Source organism: Gobius niger (genome assembly GCF_951799975.1).
Source record: "Gobius niger genome assembly, chromosome: 5".
Classification (NCBI taxonomy): Eukaryota; Metazoa; Chordata; class Actinopteri; order Gobiiformes; family Gobiidae; genus Gobius; species Gobius niger.
In genome coordinates, this window is record NC_136856.1 from 26,517,774 (window position 1) to 26,540,442 (window position 22,669).

At 41.3% G+C, this 22,669-nt stretch overlaps 1 protein-coding gene across 6 annotated transcripts in view; it reads right to left on the reverse strand.

Annotated features, from left to right (window-relative positions):
• prom1a (prominin 1a) overlaps window positions 1-22,669 on the reverse strand; it is an 87,570-nt gene that overhangs the window by 25,301 nt on the left and 39,600 nt on the right. For all 6 annotated transcript variants that reach the window (XM_079557253.1, XM_079557252.1, XM_079557255.1 and 3 more), the window contains one exon: window positions 13,556-13,761. In XM_079557253.1, coding sequence (XP_079413379.1) covers window positions 13,556-13,761 — 206 coding nt within the window. The remainder of the gene's footprint in view (window positions 1-13,555; window positions 13,762-22,669) is intronic.

Consider the following 22,669-nt stretch of genomic DNA (forward strand, 5'->3'; position numbering starts at 1 on the left):
ATACTTACATTTTCCCGTCATTTTTGCTTTATTTTGTTGTTTAAGCCCTACAAAAAACATTAACTAAATAGCCTGTTCCATTAAATTGATGAAATGTACATGAATGGTCAAACATTATAAAAGTTCTAAATGTTTACCATAATCGTTGACACGTTATGCATGATTGAGGCTTGAAAACTTTCTTTTGCGTCACAAGAGTCGCTACAGAAAATAAAAAAATAAAAAACAAGGAGGTATCCAGGCAAGACTCGCACATGCCTTCTATCTCGACTATTGTTCTGACTGATGGACGCTCACTGGAGAATAAAACAAATGCACTACTAAGCTCTTCCCAGAAGATGGTGAAAGGCTGTTATGGAAAAGAGGTAAGCTGCGCAGGAGGAACAGGAAGGAGGAGGAGCTGACCAGTGCAGGACACCATGCTCTGAAACAGGGATAAAGCCAGGAGGTGGTGCACAGTTTCAGAGGAGCACTTAAGGCAGGCAGCCAGGATGCTACAGTTTCCCAAACCTCCAAAAACATGCAGGTCAGGTTGGCCCACATTGGGGACACGCTCAGTCACAGCGGCTCAGGACTAACACCTGAACATAATTTCCTTGTACAACTGAACTGTACAATGGCCAATAAAGCACTTATCTTAAAGGTACACTGCGTAACTTTTTGGACTACACTGTTGCCATCGGTACAAAACATGCTCCTAATGACCAGCTCGACAGACAATGCTATTTCTGCAATGAGAAATCAAAGAATGGATTTGGATGGGAACCTAACCTGTTTAAATCTAAAATTCTGCTGACTTTAGTCGACATCTCCATGGAAACGAGCTGGAGACGTACCCACTCCTGGTAAAGTTATGCCATGTTTTAGGAGAGCTGAGCCGCTCACAGCAAAATCACATGTTTGTTTGAGGTATTTTTCAATGCTGAAAATATCAGTCATAAAATAAAAACTTGTATTTCAATTTTATTTTTTGGGTACAATTCTACGCGGTGAGGCTTTAACTTCTTTTGGCACCTAAGCAGTAGAAGAGTCAAACTGGGTGAATGAAGCAAAGCCCTTCTTCAGGTATATGTTTCTTTGACATTATAACATGATTAAAAGCTACACTCCATTATTTCCACTCAACCTGCCATTATTTTTGCGCGTTCAACTTATTTTCCGCAGCACAGAGCGCCTCACTGAAGCGTGAATACTTTAAGACGCCGCCTCCTCCACGGACCAATCTCTGCGCGCCTACCTCTACTTCACCTTTATCTAATGCTGGTTTTACAGCAGATGTGACAGAAATATATTTACTCGGGAGTGCGAGGAGATTTGTATAAGCGGCTTGGCACGGTATGGAATATAAATGGTGTGTATGTAAGGCATGGAGAAAGATATAGGCTCTAAGGCAATATGTTTATGGATTTGGTGTCAGGTTTTTCTTGTTATAAAACGTTAAGGAGAAAAGTGTAGGCTTGCATTCTGCTGGGTGAATATTGTGACTTTGACATTTGAGAACTGACAAATCGAGCAAAATTAGCAGTACATAATATTTGTACATAAGTGTTTAGTAGGCAAACATTTCAGTTACATCTCGTAGATGTGTTTCAAATGCACACAGAGAGTTGCAACTTAATTTCATTTCAAAATGTCACCCAATTGGCATATGTTTAGGGAAGCAAAACATATCTGTGGGCGGTGATGCATTTGTTTTGCTTGCTTTGTTATTGTATAATAAGCACTCTGGGGTTGCAGGTGTGTGGGTAGATGTTTATTATGACATTTTGACTCCATTTTTAAATTAATTTCTGAAGCAATAGGGAAAAAAATGAACAAAAAAATGGTGGGGGGGGGGGGAGGAAAATAGCAGGTTTCTCTGGGGTGGACTTGTGCATGGTGCTGCTGTGTGCTATCATACCCTCCCACCACCACCAGCACACTTACTCAGAGCAAGGTGAGTAAAATGTCTTGCCCACAGACACAACACGACTCGTCAGACTCATTGGACACGGACGTGGGGAGGATTTGGAGTTGCTAAAACCCATCACAACCCCAAACAAAGAGTTATTCTAAATTATTCACTTGCGTACACACTTTGCCGTGGGAGGTGAGCGAGGGATTCGGAGAAGTGCATAGCAGCTAAACCAAATAGTCTATCTACTATTGCAGTGCCAAAGGGGTGAAGAAGAGAACATGTGTATGAATTTCTTGAAACTGAGGTTAGTTCAAAATCAATGACTGGACCTTCTCGTTCTAGTGCTCGCTACTGTGCATGAGTGAAGAACTTTATTGTCATTATGCAATTGTACAAGTGAATTGCGCAGATCAGATACCACTGGGGGCCAACCTGACCAGCATCTTTTTGGAGGTAGGGGAGAACAGAGGAAACCAACGCAGACATGGGGAGAACATGCAAACTCCAAGTTCCAGACAATCAGGTCTCGCGGCTTAACGTCCGTCTTGATACACATTTCATGGTGAAAAACAAACGGACTCTGAATGAAGCTACCAGCGAAATAAGACTGGGGTCCTTTCCACCACCATTCTTGTGTGGCTTAACTGCGAGTCTTGCCCGGATACCTCCTCGATGGACCCTTTTTTGTTTCCTGCAGTGCCTCTTCAGTGTTTCAGAAGTAGAAAACTGTGGCCGCTCACAGACCTTCACATCATCAGCTTGCTTTCCTGTTCTCAGTAACGCCTTGTGGAGAAAGAATCTGAAGGCAAGCCCTGTGTTGCAGTTCATCGCCACACTGTGTTTCCTCCCTGTAGCAGCCTGATGACACTGTTTTATTATGGACCACCGGGGACAATTCAGACACAGCCGGATACAAACTCCCCCCCAGCTACTTTCAAAGTGCTATAGTTCATGTTTGAAGGCAGTTCAATGACACATAAAGCTCTCCTCCGGGCCGAGCAGCTGAAGGGGGAGATCCAAGCAAGTGCAGCGGCCCAGAATGTAGGCCACTTCTGGGGGTTAGGCTGCCGGGGTAGTGCTCCATGGTCTGGTGGAGTGTCCCAACAATGGGCTGTATTCACAGTGATTGCTCTATAGCGAGGTCGGGACAGGCGCCTCTCACAGCTCCTCCCCGCTCAGTCTCACACAGGGAAACTGTGCCCTATTATACCAACGCAGAATGGAGAATTGATCATAAGCAAGAAACAGCATACAGTGGACAATCTGGAGTAAGAAAGAATTTTATTTTGTTAATAAATTGTGATAATGAATGATTTTAGAAGGATAAACAGTTTTAGACAACATCTGATTAAAACGTTCCTATATTATGCTTAAATTGATTTTTTACTTTGAATACATTAGCCAAGGTGTTTCTTGTAGTATAAACTAGGATCTGTGTACAGTATGCCTAGATTAGAAAATACCTTTATTCTGAGTCCTACACTCTATGTGGAAGCGCAATGCACAAGAAATCAATTTGGAACAAGCACAAAACAAATCCGGCTATGTTACTGGAATGGCTAAGCTGTAGCGCAGGCAATTTGAGTGTGATAAGAAGTAAGTAAGTAAATGAGTTATTTGTCATTGTACAACTGTACTGGGTTAGTCCTGAGCCTCTGCGACTGAGCGCACCGCCATTGTGGGCCAACCTGGCCAGCATGTTTCGGGAGAACAAGTCTCATGAACGTATTGTGGACTTTGAAATACAGAGAGGCTTAAAAAATCACAATGTTTTGACATCCTGTCAGAGTATGAAAGAGGGAGGCCAACTAGATATGCAACTGTACTCCATGTTACGTTTTTGATGAGGCAAAGATGCTAAAATTTCCAAAATGTCTGTTTAAAGTCTTAACCTCACAAATGTATCCCAGAGTAAGAGATAAAGAAAGTAAAATAAAAATAAAAGCAGTCTGATTTGGTTTCATTTACAACAATCATTACATATGCCTGATTTATCTTTACATAAAAAAAAAATACCAATTGATGTTTCCTTTCGGTACGAGTTTTTAGACAATCTGAGTAACTGTAACCCATACGCCCTGGGAGACCACTGACATTACATTTAATTGTGTGTGGCTTATGAAATATGATAAAGACTTGGCTGGGAAAAGCACACAAAACACAACAATAGGTGCTGACACTCGATGATAAGAACATTTCCTGATCATTGTGTTATATCCTGCCAGTGCTTTCTCATCAGCACCTCTGTTGCCAATTGTTGGGAACCCGGCTTTATTAACAGTAAATGATAAAGATTTGAGAAAAAGTACGTTGCCTGGAAGGTGGAATATCTATAACCAAAAGAGGTCGACTTTTTGTAGACACCGTCATGATGAAGCGGTCGGTTGGCTATTTTCGTGTGATTCCTTAAAGTCTATTCAAAGTTTGTCTACATTAGTTAAATCAGCCCATTAGCTCCACACTTAACTCAAGGGAGGGATATAAATATTTAGGTGTGAGCCAAACAGCCTTTAGCATTCACAGTGGAGCTGGCAGCTGGAAAGGTCATGGCAGTACAAGCTATTATAAAAGAGAAGAAAGCTTCAAAAGCATGGATCATATGGATAGTTGATGTGATAAAAACAATATTAAATAGTACATGGTTGGTTAACTTCACTTCACTTCACTTTATTTCATGTCCCCGATGGGGCAATTAGTTTTGCAGCACAAGATACATTAGGTTAGGTTAGGCAGCTATTTACTCACCTGACCAAAAATACACGTAGTAGGGGAGAGTAAGTCGAGCCAGTGGGTAAGATGAATAAGTTTACTCAATACATTTTGATAAAAAATATATATAGATTTGAACTTTAGATGATTTGAACTTTCCAGACAAAAATGTGGAAAAATTGGCCATAAAATAACCTCACTTTTTACAAATTCCTCATGAAAAAAGCGTTTTTCATGACTTAGTGATTTTTTGGCCTGATACAGAAAAAAAAACAAAGTCCTTTTTTTGCCCCTCTGATGTTGGTTAGTAATTGTGTTCGATATAAAAGCAGCTTAATAGTTTAGGCATATTTCTTCTTCTTGGTGTTTGCAAAGAAGTAAACAAAACATGTAAATTGGGGGGACGTTGGGGTAAATTGAGCCCATCTGCTCCATAAGAAACAATGAATAACAAACTACAGAACATTTTTCTGTACAATTCTATCGTTCTTGCATTGTTTATTGCTGGTTCTGGGTTTGGTAGAGACAAGCAAATTACAATGAAATATTACATTAAATTCCTTGGATGTTTTTTTAACAGACATGTCATTATCTGCAGATGGTGCGTATGAAAAGAAAAATATATACTATAATTTATTCATTCATTTTTTCAATGGGAAACACCGAAATGTAAATATAGGATTTTATGATGTTTAGTGTCAATTTCACCTGGTTCAACTTCCCCTGCTCCTGGGGTAAAATCAGCCACTTTTTTTTTTAAACTTCTTTGAAACCATATACTCCAGACAAAATATATGTACATAGTAAAATTGCGTATCTATATTTTAATGTTTTCACACAATAACCACCAAAGCAAAAAGTGTCTCATCTTACCCCACTCTCCCCTACAAGTAAAAAGTCTTGTTTATTGTAACTGCTCTATATCAGTGACATTAATAATACATTGGATTTAGCCTCTGTAATAGTTTGTCATAATCCTTAGCTAAATAGGATTCATTATTATTTATTCATTTGAACATAATGGAAGTGTTGAGTAATGACTTCATAAGACGCAATAAGGTGGAGAGTAGCCCTTAGTTTAACCTGTATCTAACTGTGATACATGCCGTCTGCCTCCATAAAAGCTAATGAGAGCCCAGGGGATTAGCATGAATGGCTATAAGCTCATCATGCTGAAACTTTAATAAGTGGCCTGCTCAAGTGCATGCTGGGTAATAGGCAGGGATTTGCGTCGGTAAAGAAAGGATCTTCTCAGTGTCTGTATTGTGTGAGTCTGTGCAGATTGAAAGTCAAATCTGTGATTAAAAGTGACTTCAAAAGGCTCGGCTGCTCTTGCTAGCATGCACTGGGCAGCGAGTGATGTCGGGGTCGTAACTACGGATGCACCAATCTGATACTGGTGCTTGATATCAGAGCAGATCCTGATCAGGTATCGATTCCAAATATCCGTTATTGAATCAATACCTGTTTTGTCTCTCACCGTTTTAAAAGCACAACTTTCACGATGTTAAAGTGGACACACTATGCAAAATCGACTTTCCTGAGGTTTAAACTATGTTTTAACTTCCTAACCCCCACCAAGTCGGCTTTACCCAAAGCTAAAAGCTTCTTGACTGGAGCATACAGACTACAGGCCACAAGTAGGATGTCTGTGTAGGCTCTCAGTTGTACAGGAGTTGTCCATCTTCAATGACGACTCAAGAACCTTCATTGAAGATAGGCCAGAGTAAGGCTTCATTTGAAAGCTAAGACCTACAAAACAGATTTTTTTTCCTCGCGTTGTCGCCACATGGTCGTCACAATTTCAGCTTATTTTAAGATTTTTGTTTGTTTTTGTTGCCTTTTTATCACTTTTTTGTCACCTGTTTTGCAGCGTTTTTGTTACGTTTGATCACTCTTTTGATGCTTTTTTTGGCTGCGTTTCCAATCCTCATTTACGTCTCGTTTTTGTTGCTATTTTGACGCCTTTTTCAAGAAGCTTTTAGATTTGGGTAGAGTCAAACTGGAGACAATGCGCTCGGTTAAGGCGGGGGGAAAGAGGTTAACAACAGACCTAGAGTAGTATTTCACAACATTCACGCAGTTTGGAGTAATCCTTGGACAAAGCGGTTTAATTGAACGGTTTCTTCTTCTACATCGTCAGCGCCTCGTTCTGTACTTCCCGATTACAGTCACGTCATTGTTTAAGCCCAAAAACTGTCCTCCACATTTTTAAAGCCCATAATCCAACCATTTCATTGTTACTATTAAGCCCTTACAGAGACATATTTATAGAACGTAAATTATCGAAGCTGAAGCACCCAAAATAAAGTTTTTCAGTCTATTTTGGAGATGCAAGATATGATCACTTTAAAGTGATTTTGGAAATGCTGCACCACATTTTGAAACTCCTAACCTGGAAAATTCAGTTGCCGACACTAACGTTAATTAGCTGCTATTTCAAAGACCCCATTACCAATCGTTCTTCATAATAAGCTAACCCTGGAGACGTACACTTGTTTTTAGATTCCAAGAAGGAGTGAGGCCAAGAGAGATTGCCAACCTTCCCAAAACAGATTTAACAAGTTTGTCCTAAGTCCTACAGCCACAGCATCAGGGGAGCGGAGTTATTACAAACATTTATCAAGGCCAAGCTTCTCCAGACAGATTGAGATGAATTTGCTACAGCGGGGACTTTTAAAGCCTCATAAGTTGGGCTACACAACGAGTCGAAGGATAGCAGGATTTTATACTACAGTAAAAATGAACCAAATTAAATGATCAATTTCAATTTAATGCAGATTAATATCACAGATTTCTTGATTAAATGGTCAAATCCATGTTTCAAACTCATAATTCCTTCAGTATCGATTCGCCATTCAACAGACTTTCCCACTCTTTTTGTCAAATCTTTATCAGGCTTTTTTTGTGCCTCAATCTCTCCCCGTGGTGACATCTTTGTTGCCTTCACCTTCGCCTCGGGCCTAATCTGTTTTTACACTTGGCGGAGCCCAAATCTCCCGGCTCCCTCTCCTCTCGGCTCTCACAGAAAAAGAGCAGAGTCGCCCCGTGCACTTTGTAATTGCTCCATCGCTGGGGAGACTTAATAAGAGCTCCGCATCGGCCGCTGCCTGGATATTGCGGGAGACTTTCTAATAATGTGGGATTCCAGAGAAGACAGGAAGTCAAAGAACATCCCCTTGGTAGTAGATAGAAAGGTGGCGTTCCCAGGCTTTTTGTCAGACATGATCCAGCTTGATATGAAAGGGACTATATTACGCTGAACTGACTTTTTTGTTCTTTTAACCATGAGATTAGGTTTTTTCCCTCATCAAAAACATACCTGGAGTGGCGTTAGCCCTTGTTTTTCACTTGTTCAAGAGAAGATTTGTAATGGGTGGCCAAAGATCTTTCATAAAACTCTAGGATATGGCCATAGTAATACGTTAGAATGAAAGGCAATTCCGGCGGTCATCTTGTGACTGGCCTTATGTCCTATCTGGGAAGATAATCACCTTGTTGCAATTTTTTCAATTTTATGTCAGTTGCATTGGATTGACGTTAGCTACATTTTCCCTTCAACACTTCAAATCATTCTGTTCTGTTTAAATCAAATATAACATTTGATTCCTACTTTAAAACAGCATTTCTGTACTTTTTAACACAACATTAATACCAATACTTATTGAACATGGGTTATTTTTTTGTCCTAACATTGTTGGCTTACAACAAACAGTGCATTCTTATCCATAAATGCCACACAAAGTTGACTGTGTGTAGTTGAATGTGGGTTAACATATCATTAGCATGTTTTGTTTAGATGTCACCTGGCCTATCGTTTCTGTATGAGTTGATCACCGCGACAAATGCAGCACAATAGCCGTGCCCAAGCATATATGCAACACGTGATGAAAATAACGCATCAACATGAAGCAAGGTAAAACTAAAATAACAAAGACACAGCATCTTACTAACCTGAGGAGAGCAACGACTTGTAGCGTCAGGTAAGCTGCTCCACTTTAGTCCAAACTCTGTTTAGATTGACAGAAAGAGTGACGCAGTAGCAAAACAAAGCATGAAGATCTAATTCTCCATTGTAAACTCGTGGTCACGTGATGCGCACCCGTTTGACTGATAACCAGCTGCAGTGTGACTCATGCCACTGTTTTTAATACGTGCGGGTTCGGGTTGGGTCGGGTCGGCAAACTGAGACACGTTTCTTCGGGTTAGGTTTGAATTACAGCCGATCGGGTTGGTGCGGGTCAGAAAAAAAGCCGACCGGCGCATCTCTACTGGGAATGAATGGAGAAAACGATGCTAATATGGCTTAACAACACGACTGAATGAGATATTTCAAAGACCTAGACTTAGAAGTAATAAACCAATCACAAAATCACAAAAGAGTGCATCTCACATTCTGCCGCTGAATCAACGAAAATGTTACTCCTGGTTTTGCATTGGTTGCTATAGGGCAGGGATCTCCAACAGGTAGCTCAGGAGCCAAAGACTTTCTACATCTCTAGTCTACACGTTTGATAACTCAAATTTTAGATGCATTTTCTGTCTGTTCTGAACTTGCTGAACACAACCTGCAAACAGTTTGGTCAATTTTGTAAAGTATAAGGACTAAACTCAAGTCATTTTCTTTGAAATACTAATTCTCCAGGGTGAAGTCCACCTAAGTAGCATTTTACACAAATGTTTTTGAAGCATCAGTAGCTCTCCGACATTCTTGTGTAAAATTAGCTCGCCAGGTAAAAAAGGTTGGTTGCCTCACCAGCCAGTCACAAGATGGCCGCCATGTTTGCCGCGTCAACGAGGGTCATGTTCGATCTAGAGTTTTATCAAATGATTTGTTGGTGGCACTTCGTACAGGTTACTGTCCTCTGCTGGCATTTTGTATTAGACGATTCATATCATACTATAACTTTACTAGCTGAGACCCGGCCTTCGGCCGGGCCTCGCTAGTCTCCACATTTGATATTCTGAGATTGTGAGTGATTAAAGAAATGTCCAACCCGTCACACAGTTCAGCTGTAGACCAGTGGTTCCCAACCCATTCCAAAAACTATGGCCACCACAAATGAGTAAAAGAATGAAGGCAAAAAACAATTTCAAACAAACTGCAATTGGAGTGTTTGATGCACCCGTGCTCCTTTCTTATAAACAACGACAATATTTTCGCTAAACTCGGGGAAGAGGATTCAAGAGACAGTGGAATAATTATGGATAAATATTAGGGGTTCAGCTCTAACGGTTTGGTTCACGGTGCAGGACCCGTGGTTTGGTCCATCACGGTAGTGTACAATAAAAAAAATAATGAGTAGGTTTTGAACTGAAATAGCCTAATGATCGTTGTTAGACAGTATTTATAACCTTACAATAAAATTGGCAATGCTTTCAAAGCTGCTTTAGAATAAAATGTACCTCTGGGCTCACAATACGTGAAAGCAAAATAGAAAACAAATGGTACAGCAGCAAAGGAAAAAAAAAAAGAAAAAAAACTACGCAGTGCAGGCCATGCGCTCGTTAAGTTGTAGTTTCATTTTCGCTTTTAATCACACGGAGGATAAATCAGTCGGAGCAGCGCGTTTGATTAGAGGCTCGTGTTTGAACAGGTTTTGGGCACGCACGCACACACATACACACGCCCACACACGCACACATCGCCCTGTTTGGATGCGCGCACACGCACGGCAGTCAGATCTCGTGCACTCGCGTTTTTGTGACAGCGGGTTGTCCTCGGACAGCAGCACCACCAACCACGCCATGAACCACGCACTCAGTACTGTCGCCAGGCTTCCTGGTGTTCCCAAACGGTCTCCCATCCCAGTCCTAACCAGGCCCTTCCCTGCTTAGCATCCGAGGAACGGTCTCCCATCCCAGTTCTAACCAGGCACTTCCCTGCTTAGCTTCAAAGTCGGTATGGGAAATAAACATGGCGGCGCCCAGGCGGCGGCCATTGAGATAGCGTTTTCTATAATAGATAAGAACAAGTCACAAAAATGGCATTTTATAAGTTCGGATTTCTCCAACTCAAAGACATGCGACGAACAAACTTATATCCTGTTAGAATCCACCCCGGCTTGGTCTCCAGCTGAGGGGATATGCTCTCCCACTGTCCACTTTGGAGAGATGAGTTTGGGGATGAGACAGGAAAGCAGCACAGATGTAATAAAGTTGTGGAGGGAAGAAGCAGCATTTGGGCCAAGTCTGCACTCATCCATTACCCACTAATGAAACCACAAGGGGGGGAAGTTTCGGAGCAGTATTGGAAGCTTCATTCAATTAAAAAGCTTTGTTAGGGCAATGTAGGCAGTGGTTACATTATTAGAAAATCTATACTCTCTGTGCACTGCTTTTTGTGGCGGGATCAAGCATTTTTGTCAATCACAGCATTGCAAAAACGTAGTGTTTCGCAAAGATGCAGCTACATACTTGCCGTTGCCATGTAGTACATTCATAACGATAAATGTGATGGTTGTTGTCAGCAAATGTACAACTCTCACGGCAACATTGTCACACGATTGGTCCAGTGCAACAGTGTTGAGTAAACTGCGCAGACTCAAACGCTCCAATGTCAAGACAATCCACACATTCTTTACACAAATGAACCCAAAATGTGCAGATCTTCCACACGTTATTGTTCTGCTTCCTGGTTTTAAATGGCAAATATTGTAGTAAAAGTATCTTAAAATGTATCGTTCAGGTATTGGTGTTGAAAACCAAGTTTTGTTGAAGTACTGGTAGCCAGCCCTAGTAATGTCCGAACTGTTCTTTTAAGCTTCTCAAAGTACAACATCAATAGTCATTATTCATTGACTTCATACTCGGTGGGTGAGGTGCGTTGCACAAGGATACAGTGACAATCTGCACCAGCCGGGTGCATTAAGCGCCAAGTAGAGAAAGAAATACTCAAGCCTTCAGTCACTGACAAACTTCACAGTAGCAAGGTTTACTTGGTGAGAAAAATCTCTGCTTCTGTCCCTCTCTCCTTATTTTGCAAACCAGGAGTGGCTTTCAGGTCAAATCAGTTGGGGAGGGGACAAACTTGATTGTTTACCTTCACATTTTACTCTCACGCTCTCCTCACTTTGCAATCGTCCAGACTATCACTTTAAGCACTTGAGCAGATAGAAGAAGTTAGCTGATAATCAAAGCCGTGGCCCGAACCCGGAATAATGTTCTGCCATATGTGCAGCAGCCTTAACCACTCGACTACCAGCTGCACACTGTGTTGTCTCTTTAAACAAACTTGGGATTTATTTCATAGAGAACTTCTGTGATTGTTTTTCTTTGATTTATTTATTCTTTATTAAACGTGCCATTATTCTTATTATATATTTTAATCTTAGCAAAGATATACATACGTTTATATATATTGTAAACAGCATATCGTTATCAGATGATTGTGCAGTTTGCATGCCGTCACTTCAATAATCAGAGAACTCTAGAAATCAGATCTAGATCAGATTATTGAGCTGCATGTAAACGCAGCCAGTGACTGTAAACATAAGACAAAGAACAACTGAAATAAGACCTATTGAAAATTTTGACTGTGACTTTCAAATAACATTTCCTTGCATCACGGCCATTACGTTTCTTGATACTGCTGCAATTTGATACTCAACAGTGCAGCCAGATTTGGCATGAGTCGGCTTGATTAGTGCTGCAGAAAATGGGTGCTAATTCCACGGAGATGAGTATGACCACAGTGCATAGTCCATAACATCCCATCTCTGTGGAGTTTGACTATAAATAGCCTAAGCATGCATGGGGGGCAGGGAGGAGACGCGTGATGTGTTCCGACTCACAAGATGACCAGAGGAGTTTGTTCAGCCAGCGCTACAGCCCGGGCATGTGCGCGGTGCACGCGTGGGTAAAGTGCTACGGAGATTGAGAGATGCCTCTCTGGTGCGATGTGTCTAGTGGGTTATGTCAATGCTTAAGCTACACAACCGTGGAGAATGGGTTGAGGGTGACGATATTGCACGCAAAACATTCCCCAACATGGATGAGCCATCATTCCTCCAGACCCAGAGATTTACGGCAGATAGTTTCTTCATCAAAGGCACTACAAAGGTCTCATCTTCAGCTTTCAAATCGAAGACAAGTCAGACATTTATTGACAGTCGAAGAAGGAAGCGTGTGGGCCACAATTTTTTAGTTTTTACAGGATGGTTGGGTTTTTGAAGTGATTAGCATGGCTGAACTGAAAGCTGTCGGAGAAACTTTAGCAGTTTACTGAAATAAATATGAGAAATGGTGTATAGATACAGATGGATACAGATCATCTCTGGAATCGCCCATATATGGTCATGTTTGAAACAGTTAAGGGGGAAAACAATTTGGAGAAAAAAAATCAAAACTTTCCCTAATTATTCAAAAACTAAATTGAACTAAAAATACATAAATAACGGAGAATGCTAACATGATGCTTCATGCTAGCTAATGATAGCTAGCGCTAGGCTAGCTACGACTGCCGGTTTTTTCTTCTACAGAACAATCTGCTGTGAATAAACATCCATATGGACCCGATTTACACTTGACTTAATTTGTTTGTGATAAAAGCGTTTATATTTAGCCAGAAAATGGCTAAATGTTGTGTTTCCCAAACGATTCCATTTCCCCCCTCAGCGAGACCACGCCCCCTTTTATGACACGATGCCGTCTGTATCTATATTGCAAGTTTTCTGTTAATCTCTGACTTTTACTGCCGCAGCGGTCGCCAAAAAGTTAGCATATTTCGATTACAGCATCATCTCAGACACCTTTTGTGCTACACGTAGATGCCATGTCAGTGTGAATGTCACAATAAGCATCGCCAAGGGTGAGTTAAGTCTTTTTCTTACTCTGACATTAAAGCTAAGATGCTAAGGTAGAAAAGGAACTAAAAGTATTCAGCCTTATTCCCACTTTTGCCCTAAACAACTTTCTGTCTGCGTACGACTGGGCACACTTGCTACTCACGTGATGACCAGGGAGGTAGAGAAGAGCAGTGTCCCGAGCAGTCCCCTCTGGCAGTCCGCGTTCTTCCTCTGCCTTTGGTGCATCTCCCCGCCGCAGTTATCGCAGCATCGGCACAGGCAGAAGAACAGCCCCACCAGCGGCACCAGGACGGTGAAGAGGAGGCCCAGCGCGGCACACACCACGAAGCCCAGCTCATAGTAGATCACCTGCGATGATGGGAGAGAGAGAGAAGTACTGTAGACGGAGAGCACACTAGCTGTAATGAAATGAATCAGTAATAGAGAGGACAAGACATAAATGGAGTGAAAGGAGTGAACTATTAGGAAAACTAAAGGATGATGGATGGAGTAAGAATGCATATATGGTGGTGTAAAAAGATAGATATTGTGGAATAATAAGGACTCTTATGATGGAAACCTAGACTGGAAGGGTAAGAGTCTGAGTGCCATTCTGAGGGTAGATAAAACATCCAAACTGTCCAAACAAAAGTGAATGTTCCTCTTTTATCCTTAAGATAAATAAAATGCTCTTTTCTCATGATGTTACAGATCAATTATCAGTTATTACTAACTAAACTAAACTAAAGGAAAACATTAAAAAGGCTGTATGACTGGCTTATATCATTCTCCAGGTTCTGCCCTTCCAAGTGACATACAGCATGCCCATATTCACATAGATTTAGTTGGTGATTGCTGTGTTTTTAAAGCGGTGAGAGCCAAAACTGGTATCGGTTCAGTATTTTTCTAAGGTTTTTCTAAGGTTTTCTAGGGCTGATTCATTGAAGACATTCCTGTTAAGCAGGTACTTCAGAGGGAGCTTGGTTTAAAGAGTAGATTCCAAGTATCGCTTATGGTTCTGAAAGTATAAGCAAAAGTCTGCAACATATAATATACAAAATTCAATAACTTGTCGTTTCTCTGAAGTCCTTGGTGTGGGCAGCATTAACATTGTAAAATATCCAAATACTGGCCGGCCAATATATCGGTCGACCTCTGGTCAGCACAACTTGTAATTTTTCCTGCCCACTGCATTTCATCTTGCAACCATTCCATGTTCTCATTTGCATTCGTACAGGCATCGGGACAGTTGTGGGTTTCCTTCAAGTAAAAATACTGTGAGAAAGCCACCAAATCAAATCCACAGCAACATTGTCGAAACCACCTTCCAATAATGATGAGCAGCCTGGGGATCAAATCCACTTCTACTCACACCAGCGCACCATGTGGACATTGGACAACTCACTGAAATATCATTTAGGTTCTTGAACTATTGGTAATTACTATGACAGCCTGAATATTCTGCATAACACAACACTACATTTCCATATCTGGATGGTTAGATATGCAGTTCAGCTGCGATTCTTCAACATATTCAGAAGCCCATATGCCTCGCAGAGATGACAGCACATGGAGTTGGATGGGAATATCTCCAGGGGAGGCAGAGGCATGTGGCTGTGTGCTGCTGAGCCAGTGTTCTGAGGAGAGTGTGATGAAGAGCCTCAGTCATTATATTATAGATCCATTCCCCAGATGGAGCTCGGCAGAGGAGTTTCACAGGAGCTTTTGATCACAAGATTCTCCCAGATCCAAGTAACAAATCTGCTCATACTGTATTGTAATTACACCTGGCTGAGCTGCTGGAGTGACGTTTCCAATTAGCAAAACATACAAGGGGGTAAGACAGGTTCATAAAATCTATATTTTTTTGGAACATAAATGAATTGTACTGTACAGCAAAATGACAGTGCTTGGAAAGAGGGCATTAGCAACTGGAAAGTCTTTGTAAAACTGCGGTGTCCAAATTACACGATTGAGTTTGAGCAATTATAGACAGACTGGACGTTCACACATAACAAGAGGGCTGTGTACTGTTAATCGATATCAGTATGGTATTGGAAAAAAACGTACAAATGGTGTCTAAAAAGTGAAAGTATCGAAAGCAGGTACAGAAAAATCATAATCTTAATTTTAACCTTAGATCCAAGTTTTGATGCTGTTGGTCCAGGGATAGCATTAAGGAAGTGACTTGGTTGTTTCAGCTCAAATAAATGATTCCCCCCCCCCTTTTTTTTCTTTGCCCAATGTTTGCCCCATTTTTTTTTCATTTTTTAAAAACTTTTTTTTCTTATTTCTGCCCCAATTTTTGTCTCGTTTTCCCAATTTTCCCCCCAATTTTGATTACTAGCATTTACCCCCATCTTTTTTTAACCAATTTCAACCAAATTCCCCCAACCGTTTTCACACATTTTTTAACATCGGCGATGAACCCAATATTGTAAACTTGCATATCTTCCACACATGAATTGTTCTGTTTTCTGGTTCTAGATGACAAATATTTTAGTATAGGTATCGAAAAAAGTACTGTTCAAGTATCGGTATCGAAAAACTAAGTATTGTTAAAGGACTGGTATAAAAAAAAAAGAATTAACGGTACCCATGCAGCCCTAATAACGAGAATTGCGAGAACGGCCACACAACACAAGTCTGTCAAACAGCTCATGCCATCTCCTTCCTCTCGCTTTATTTCTCTCTTTAGAAAAAGATCACCCTGGATCAGTAAACACTGCTGCGTGAGGAAACACATGTGTCCGGGACTGGTCAACAGTGTCAAGTGTCTGCTGCTTCCTGCGCTGTCGGTTCATGCTGCTCGGTATAAGTCTTCCTGAGGTGTTTCTAGCTCTCTCAAATGGAAGTCAAAGGAGGTGAAGAAGCGGGACGTCACAGATCATCTAGTGATCTGTGGCTGGCGTTTTGTTGTTTGTCCCGCAGTTATTGGGCCTTTATGTTTTCCCGCTGTGTCCTCAGGCCGGGGTCTGGAGGCTGCGGAATTAGGGCATGTGTTCTGCAGCATGGTTTTCTTAACTTGCTGCTGTCGGAAAGCTAGGATTGGCGCGTCCTTTTTTCCGCTGTACTTAATCTCCCCATGTTTGACACCGCACTCGGCTCGCTCCGGGAGAACTGAATAGGACTGGGGGGATTCTCTTGCCGTGTGTAACGTGTCACTTTTACTCTCAATGGCTTTTCTCCATAAAAGGATCAAAGCTGGGCTGCGAGTGCTGCTTCTGAATGGACCACTGACTGCACTCTCTTTACCAACGCCCTCACTGATCTCAAACACTTTACAATTCAGTGAGCTCGTCTTTCCTGCTGGGTTGTAGCTTTATTGCGGCAGTTTGCAGACACTCATTTATGGTGGGAAGGTGAATTGAAATTGAAATCGTAATTTGTTTAGACTTACACAAGCTTGTTGTGAAGTGTATGCGATTCCAATTAGATGAATCGTTTAGATTCCTGAACATGGTTTCACACCGAGACACTGCAGGTGAATAGGGGGAAAATACATTTAGAGATATCAATTTGAAACTTTTGCTGAACATTGCAAGTGTTGTGTCATTTTATGCTTTATTTTAATGGTTTTATTTTGTTGTGTGATGATAATATGATGTTAGTTATGTTTTTTTCAGAGGGGATTTTGGATATCTTATTTCTAAGTGGAAAAAGGTCTGTTTGCCTTGTCTTTTTGGGTTCAAAGTACCCATCCAATACTGGTATCTGATATCAGAGTCGATACTGGGATCTAAAATGATATCAGGTATCAGCTGCAAATATCCGATACTGAACCGATACCTGTTTTGGCTGTCTCTGCTTGAAAAACTTTCACCAACTAAATGTAAGTGAATATGGGCATGCTGTATGTCATTTTGAGGGGCAGAACTTGGAGAATTAAATTGCTGAGTTATCTTTAACACCTGCAATTGTATTTTAGATTGCCGTGCAAAATGCCGTGGCTAGCAAAAGCATGCTAAAGCTAGCGGAAGTATGCTAATCAACTAATCAAAGTTGGGACATAAACTATGATAGAAATACATCAAGTAATGAAATAAACGGGTCACTGCTGGAGTAGTAAAGTGTTTGTATTTTAGTCACTTTATGTGAGTTGTTTATAATGTAACCAAAATAGCCCCTCATATACCCAATGATATTTAGTGTAGAAAAGTCCAGTTATTACCCCCCCCTGGAACCGCCACCTTAACGTGGTGGAGGGGTTTGAGCACCTGAATGATCCTAGGAGCTCTGTTGTCGGGGGCTTTGTGCCCCTGGTAAGGTCTCCCATGGCAAACAGGTCCTAAGTGACGGCTCAGACAAAGAGCGGTTCAGAACCCCCATATGAGAGACCAACAGGCCCGGTTAGAACCATGAGGCCGTGCTTCTGTGGACCCACCACCTGCAGGAGGAGCCATAAGGGGCTGGTGCAATGTGATTTGGGCAGCTCCAACAACTGCCCCCACGAGCCGACATCGGAAAAGTGGAGGAAAATGGATGGATGGAAGTCCAGTGATTACCCATTAGAAAACTTTTGCCACTTTTTCCCTCAGAGCAGCCACTTTTGGTATCGGTTAATATCGGATACTGGCAGATACCCAAAAACCCAGTATCTCTGTCAAAAAAGTTGGCTCTCTAGTTCAAAGCTCAATAAATCAGGCTGAGGAGTAGATATTTAAAATCTCCCCCCAAAAATAACCTTGAAAATATTGTTCAAGACTGGAATGTTTGGTGTCTTGTAGGGGCTAAATACCGTACATTATTTCCTTTTTGTAGGGAAATGTCCTTTTTGCCCCATAAAAGTATGTAAAAGTGGTAATTTGTCAAAAAAAAAAAAAAATCAGCCTGATCTGTGAAGTTTGCATTGTCTTATGATTAGTTGACGTTGTCTACGGTAAACCCAAACAGTCAATATGTGACTAGGGGTTGAACTGAAGGACGGCCATGACGATGCCTTTAAGTAGAGATATTGTTGAAAACCTCATTTGGAGAAAACGTCAGCGCATGTGCGTACATTTTCAGCAGTCTCCCAGATAGGAAATGACCATATTTGGAATACAGCGTCATCTCGGTTGCCTTTTGCGCTACACGTGGGTACAAAATACGTCAATATTTGTGAATGAATGCGTGTGGGAAACCGGCTATCTCCGGCTCGCTAGCAGACAAAAGGTCATAAAATAAGCATCGTAAAGGGTAGGTTTAGTCTTCTTTATGCTCTGACATTAAAACTAAGATGTTAAAGCAGTACAAAGTAACGCTAGTAAGTTACGATTTTTTTACTTATTAATTGTCTTAGAGAGTTAATACTACGCAGACAGAAAAGGCGACGGGAGAGAGTGATATTGTACATCCAATTATACAATGGAAATTGTTTTTTTCACTCAAACTTGGCTGTAAATACTGTTTAAAGTGACGCTAGCCCGCAGTTAGCTTTGCCCATTAGCCTGTTAGCTTCTTCTTCGTGATTCTGTTACTGTGTATTGGTGCTCCGGCCCGGTGGCAGTCAAGTTGCAAACATGGTTTTCTGGCCAGAGACACCAGGGGGAAATGAAAGACCCTCCAATCATCCCATAAACACTTGTATTACCCCCAAAGGGACTACGGAAAGGATTTATTAAGGTAAACACGTTACTTAGTACTTCTTTAAGGGAGAAAACTGGGTTCATTGACCACCGCGTGAAAGATCTATGCAGTGTCTTGCCTTAATGAGAAAAGTCCCACTGAGATTTTAGAATCTCTTTAATAGGTCCTGGTGCCAGAGTGGATGTTATTGTGCGTGTTTGTAGTAGTGTGTGATAACAGAGGAAAGAAACTTGATTTTTAGTAACAGATCAGACCATTTGCTACCACCCCAAGCTTGATTCCAAAAGACAGTAAAAAATGGTCCAAAGCAGCCGAAAAGAAAGAAAGGATTTGAGGAACTTACGAGCCAAAGAGACAGTTGCATGTGATGCTACGCAAAAAAACCAAAACAAATAAAACAAGACGGACATTTTTGTTGTCATTGTGCTTCTGGCTGATGCTTCCCCCCACCCCCCCATCCTTAAAAAAAGGTCAAAAATGTCTCCCAATACTTTCCAAGAGCTGGCAGCGGGGTCTATTTTTAGTCTCGTCTTGGCAAGTGTCCAGAGGAAAACGTTGACCTTACTATAGCAATAAAAATGGAAAGTGGTGGCAATGTGTCAAGATGGCGTCTCAAGGCAGGTTGCTCTTTCTGAATTGGACACAGAGAAACATTTGTTTGTCATCAGGCATAGCAATCAGCTATTTCTGTAAATGTAAGTATGAAAGGTGAAAAAATGAATAAAAGCTTTGTGGGAGTTGGTCATTTCTAGGCTGCAGTGCTGAATGACTCATTTCTCCGATGAAGCGCCTCAAAACGATTGTAAATTGCGTATAATAAAAGTGTAATTATTATCCATCTGTGTTTTAATGGCGCAGCAAAACAACTTCCTGATCAGCTGTTTGTGCGCCACGCTCCATTATCCCAGAATGTGGCAAGAGTCTTAATCACTGGGGGGGCAGGCTGCCGACGCGCGCGAGCTTTGAGGCGATTCTTAACACACAGCGCAATTTATCAGGATTTTCGGTTATTTTTGCATGATGGAAAAGAAGACTGGTGTAAGCTTTACCAAGAGATCCAGGAGCACTAAGCACTGCTGCTGGACATGGCCTAAAGATGTTAAAGAGTGGCAACACCAGCTCAATAAAACTCCACGGGGCTTTTTGACCTATAGGAGTCTTAAACCATTCTTACCATTGAACTATTTACGGTGTACTGAATGACTGCAGAGAGCTACTCCTGCTTTGAGTACTTGAGAAACTGTTGGAGTGCACTCTGGGCAGTTAGTAGCAGAGATCATTGGTTCCTGAAGCAGGTCTTAAAGGCACTATACAGAGTTTAAAAATGTTCAAATTAGTATTTTCCTCCCCCCACATGTTCCAGCAATGTCCTAAAGAATGAGCCCAGACCTCTTCACCACTATGCCTCCAAAATCCTGCACTGTCACTCAAAAAGGTCCAAATTGCCGTCATGCACAAGCTTAAAGGGGGGGTATTATGCAAAATCGACTTTTTCAAGCTTTACATCATGTTATTATGTCATTCCCTCATTAAAAACATGCCTGAAGTGTTGCCTTGGCACATTCACGTATTTTTGAGTAATCTGTAAAAACTCTGATGGCGGCCATTTTAGGGATAGGTTTGCCTGAGTCCTCCTAGGAACGCCCCCACCTCCAGGAGACGCCTCCGAGCTTTCGTCACCAGCCGAGTAACCAACCACTGCTCCTCAGCAGAACCCCCACCCCACTGATGCCACAGACAGTGTGTGGAGGGGGCGTGTCGGAAAGAGTCAGAGGTTCTTAAAGAGACAGAGGCCTATTTCAAGACATTCGCTACAGCCATTTTGAGAGAGCAATTTTATACAAGGCAGTTATTCTAATTTACTGCATTTACAGACCAACAGAAGGTTTGGTCATCATTGTAGTGTGCTATAGACTGGTGCTATGTGACTGAAAAAAGCATAATACCCCTCTTTAATATAGAAGGTGCAGTTACACATATGGCCTGAGGTGGCAGTAGTGAGTATAATGGCAAACTAGCCCCTTTAAGCAATGAATTGGGGATCTCAAGATGATTTCAAGATATAAATAAATTAAATCTTTTAAAAAAACAAGGATCACTTGACTTGGATAATTATATTAACTCACAGCATAAAGTGATCAGATCATTTGCCTACAACTTGGGCATTAAAAAAATACAATGTTAGTTAATACAAACACTTGGCCACTCCAGCAGTGACTATTTTAATACTTTAGGTGATTCCACTCATAGATTCTCTCCCAGCCTTGATTAGTTGTCATTAGCATTAGCATGTTGCTGCTAGTATTGGCATTCTGTTGCTAGCCACTGCATTTTGCGCGGCAATACGTTTGCGGAGGTTAAAACAAATTCAGCGAAGGAATTCTCCAATTCTCTCTCTTAGCATGTTCATATTCAATGAGATTGGGTGAAAGCTGTGGTTTTAAAGCATCGAGAGAGTCAAAAACAGCATAGATTTATGAATTGAGGTAAAATACAGACAGCACTGATCTAAATTTGCTTGTTTTCGTTTTTGCTTGATATTAGGCAATTTATTACTAATTATTTTTTACAGAAATGATCCCAGATTGTTATCTAATCTAAATGCCTGAAAAGTTTGGGAACCCCTAACCACAATAAAATAAAATGTTCCCTTCACAGCATATAATATTGTTTTACCAGAATTTTTTGCAATCAGGTAAAAAATACAAATGTACTGAGGATTGAACTGATCAAGTGTCTTTGGGGAGCTGCTGGTGAAGGGCTGTAGAGATACCAGTCGAAGATTTTTGGTCTCGGGATACGCCTGCAGTGCTTCAGGAAAGATCCAGTCTTCCTTTGTCAGATTGTGCGAGGTGTTCAGAGACACATTTTTGCCTTTGGCGTCGTCTTCCATTTGCTTCACCCTCCAGCTTCTTTCCTTTTCTCTCGAATGCCTCCTTTTGAATCCAAATGACTAATTTTTCTCAAACACTTCTCTTTGCAGTGACTCTCATTGTGTAACACTTGCGTTTCTCTCTCAATTCTTCAGATTTTGAATTTCCAGGAACTAGTAATCCTTCTGAACAGATAATGTTGGAAAGCAAGCTTCATCTTGCCGTCTTCTGAAGCACAGAAGATGCAAAGTACTAGGGTCATACTTGCTTTTGGTTCTTTTTATATTCTGAATCTTTAGACTACCACTACTACTACTAACTAAAACAATTTCCTTCCACTAAAAACCAGTACTACTACAACTAATCAAAATGTATATATATATTTTTTAGAATAACAGGCAAGCTCATTGGGCATTTTAGAAAGGTTGCTGCAGAAATACAGCATTCTGCATTTTGCGAAGAAGTATGGACTCACCGGAATAGGACTGGGTTCTTTTACATTTTTTTTCCCAGGCCAGTGTTGTACATTCTAGTAACTGAACAATACTTTTCCGAAGCCTATTCTACATTATTCACACAGGAATAGCTTGAATACATTGCAGAAAAGCTCTGTTTCTATCGCGAGTGTCCATGAGTTGACAGTACAGTCCTTCAGACCACAGTGTAACAAACACCACACAGAGTCAAGAGCCTGCACCCATGGGACCGGGCCTGGACACTCAGTCCTAGTTTCTGCAGCAGACAAAGCTCATGTAAGAGGAGAGAAGCCGAATCAAAGCACTGGGCGAACAGGCAGTGAGGGAGCGAGCATGGAGCGAGCTTATAGCACTCACAAG